Below are 2,510 nucleotides of genomic sequence, written 5' to 3' on the forward strand. Positions count from 1 at the left end.
ATTCGATTTTATGGACACTGATCTGGAAGTGATAATAAAAGATAGCAATATAGTTTTAACCGCAGCTAACATAAAGACATATATGATTCAAACCCTGCAAGGCCTTGACTATCTTCATTTCAATTGGATACTCCACAGAGATCTAAAGCCAAATAATTTATTGGTAAATTCAGAAGGTGTTCTGAAAATTGGAGATTTTGGCCTAGCAAAATTTTTTGGATCACCTAACCGGATAAATACTCATCAAGTAGTCACGAGATGGTACAGAGCGCCTGAATTACTTTACGGTGCTAGACTTTATGGGACTGGCATTGATATGTGGGCAGTAGGCTGTATATTAGCTGAACTTCTATTGCGAGTGCCATTTTTGCCTGGTGAATCTGATTTAGATCAACTCACAAAAATATTTCAGGTTAATACATTGATCTAAAATAGATCTGTCTAATTTAAATTTTAGAGCCAAAACACAAAGTCATTGAAGCAAAAAATCAATCATATGGATAAGATTTCAGAGTTTAAAGTATTGATATGTGTGTGATCGATGTTTTTCGATAATTTATAATTCGTGAAATCTTACATTGAATTTTTCTGAATTGATGGTTTTGCATTTTGGCTTCAAAGCTCAAATTGGCCTGATCTAAAATATATAACTAAAAAAGTTATTTTATTTCTTTGTCTTGATGTATTTTTGTTATTCAGACATTAGGCACTCCAACGGAAGAAACATGGCAGGGGATGACTGAATTACCAGATTTTATTCAATTCAAGCCCTTTCCTGGCATGCCTTTGAAGCATATATTTACTGCTGCTGGCGATGATCTTCTTGACTTAATTGCTAGTCTCTTGAATGTGAATCCATTAGAAAGATGTACATGTGATCAAGCACTGCAAATGCCATACTTTAGTAATAAACCTGCACCTACAGCTGGACCTAAATTGCCTCTACCTATGATCATTAAACGTCAACGTGAAGAAAAACCTAGTTTGAAAAGAAAACTGTTAGAATCAATAGAAGGAGCTTCTTTAGCTAAAAAATTGCAATTTTAATTGTGATTGATGCTAAAATAAATAGACAAAATAAAACATTGTTCGTTAAATACAACAGTGCCAATTTCAGAAAATTAGAGAGATCTTTAATTGTGATATTGTCGAGATATTGTGCAGCGTGTTGTAGCAAATTGTAGCAAATTTTATAAAAGCATTACTCGAACATATAAAAGCATTGTATGCTTATATTTTAGTATTTAATAATTTTTATGGCATGAAATTCTAATAGTAATTTATGTGATAATATAAAAAATCTTTTCTGAATAAATCATGATATTTCCAGTAATTAATGATTGATGAACATGACTGAGGAATAAGAAATGCATGTAAATAGGTGGCACAATAATAATACATATATTAAAAAATATGTTGCGCTGCAATATCTTTATTAATTTAAAAATTAGTTAAAAAATAGGATATTTAAACGATTTCATAAATCGTGAAACATCTAGTTCGAAGGAGTACAAAAAAAGATTGATTAATTGCAAAAAAATATTTTGTAGAATTTTCTTTTATAGACTGATCTTCACAATAAGTACCGATAATAGTGTAATATTCATGATACACACAATTCATTTTGCTAATCTGTGATCTTATCATGAATGTCTGGTGTTGGATTTTATAGAGAAAGAAAAAAAATGAAATAAATCACAGAAACTTGCATGTTTTATAGATAACGCTCATACTTGATTATAGTGCATTGAAATTGCTTCTTCTCAATGCATATTTATCTCTCCATTATATGTACATGAATTGTAAATCAATACTGTTGTGCAACAAAAATACAATTTAGAGAGAATATAATATTATTCTTAATTTATTATATTAATGCACACATTAAAACGAATTGATCGCACTTTGATTTAAAAAACGGAAGAAATCTATCTCTTGTCATTCTACTTCTAGTATGTATGAAACGAAAAAATTGATGCTTTAAATTTAATGGCAAAGACCGTGCGATTTGAAGAAATTACTAAAATTTTATATTATATATTTTATAAATAGAAGCGTAATATAGGATAATAGGTACTTTAATTTTGAAGAAAATAATTTACGCCTATGAATGCCTTGTTCTTTAAATTATTGAATTGAACATGGAATAAGAAATTCTTTGTAAATAAATAATTTTTTTGATGTTACATGCATTTGAAAATTAGAGCCATTATTAATTTACACGTACAAATATACATGAATTTATAAGATTGAAAATCTGTGACAAAGCACATTTTACGTGTGCATTGTCAGCTATATTATAGTTATTACAAATATATGCTTTTATTTTAGATCCAATATCAGAAACCAATATTACAAACATCTTGAAAATAACAGATAAATTAGAAATAATTTAATTAGAAACGTTATTCCTAAATGTGTATGTATGCGTTATGTTTTGTGTGTGTGTGTGTGTGTGTGTGTGTGTGTGTGTGTGTGTGTGTGTGTGTGTGTGTGTGTGTGTGTGTGTG

The 2,510-nt window shown here is 29.3% G+C and overlaps 1 protein-coding gene across 1 annotated transcript in view; it reads left to right on the forward strand.

Moving 5' to 3' along the window:
* The window catches only part of LOC108692021 (cyclin-dependent kinase 7), a 2,315-nt gene extending 900 nt beyond the window's left edge, over positions 1 to 1,415 (forward strand). The window contains 2 exon segments of the mRNA XM_018200107.1: positions 1 to 412; positions 700 to 1,415. Coding sequence (XP_018055596.1) covers positions 1 to 412; positions 700 to 1,047 — 760 coding nt within the window. The 3' untranslated portion in view covers positions 1,048 to 1,415.
* The last annotated feature ends 1,095 nt before the right edge of the window (positions 1,416 to 2,510 follow it).

The sequence above is a fragment of the Atta colombica genome, unplaced genomic scaffold, assembly GCF_001594045.1.
Source record: "Atta colombica isolate Treedump-2 unplaced genomic scaffold, Acol1.0 scaffold56, whole genome shotgun sequence".
NCBI lineage: Eukaryota > Metazoa > Arthropoda > Insecta > Hymenoptera > Formicidae > Atta > Atta colombica.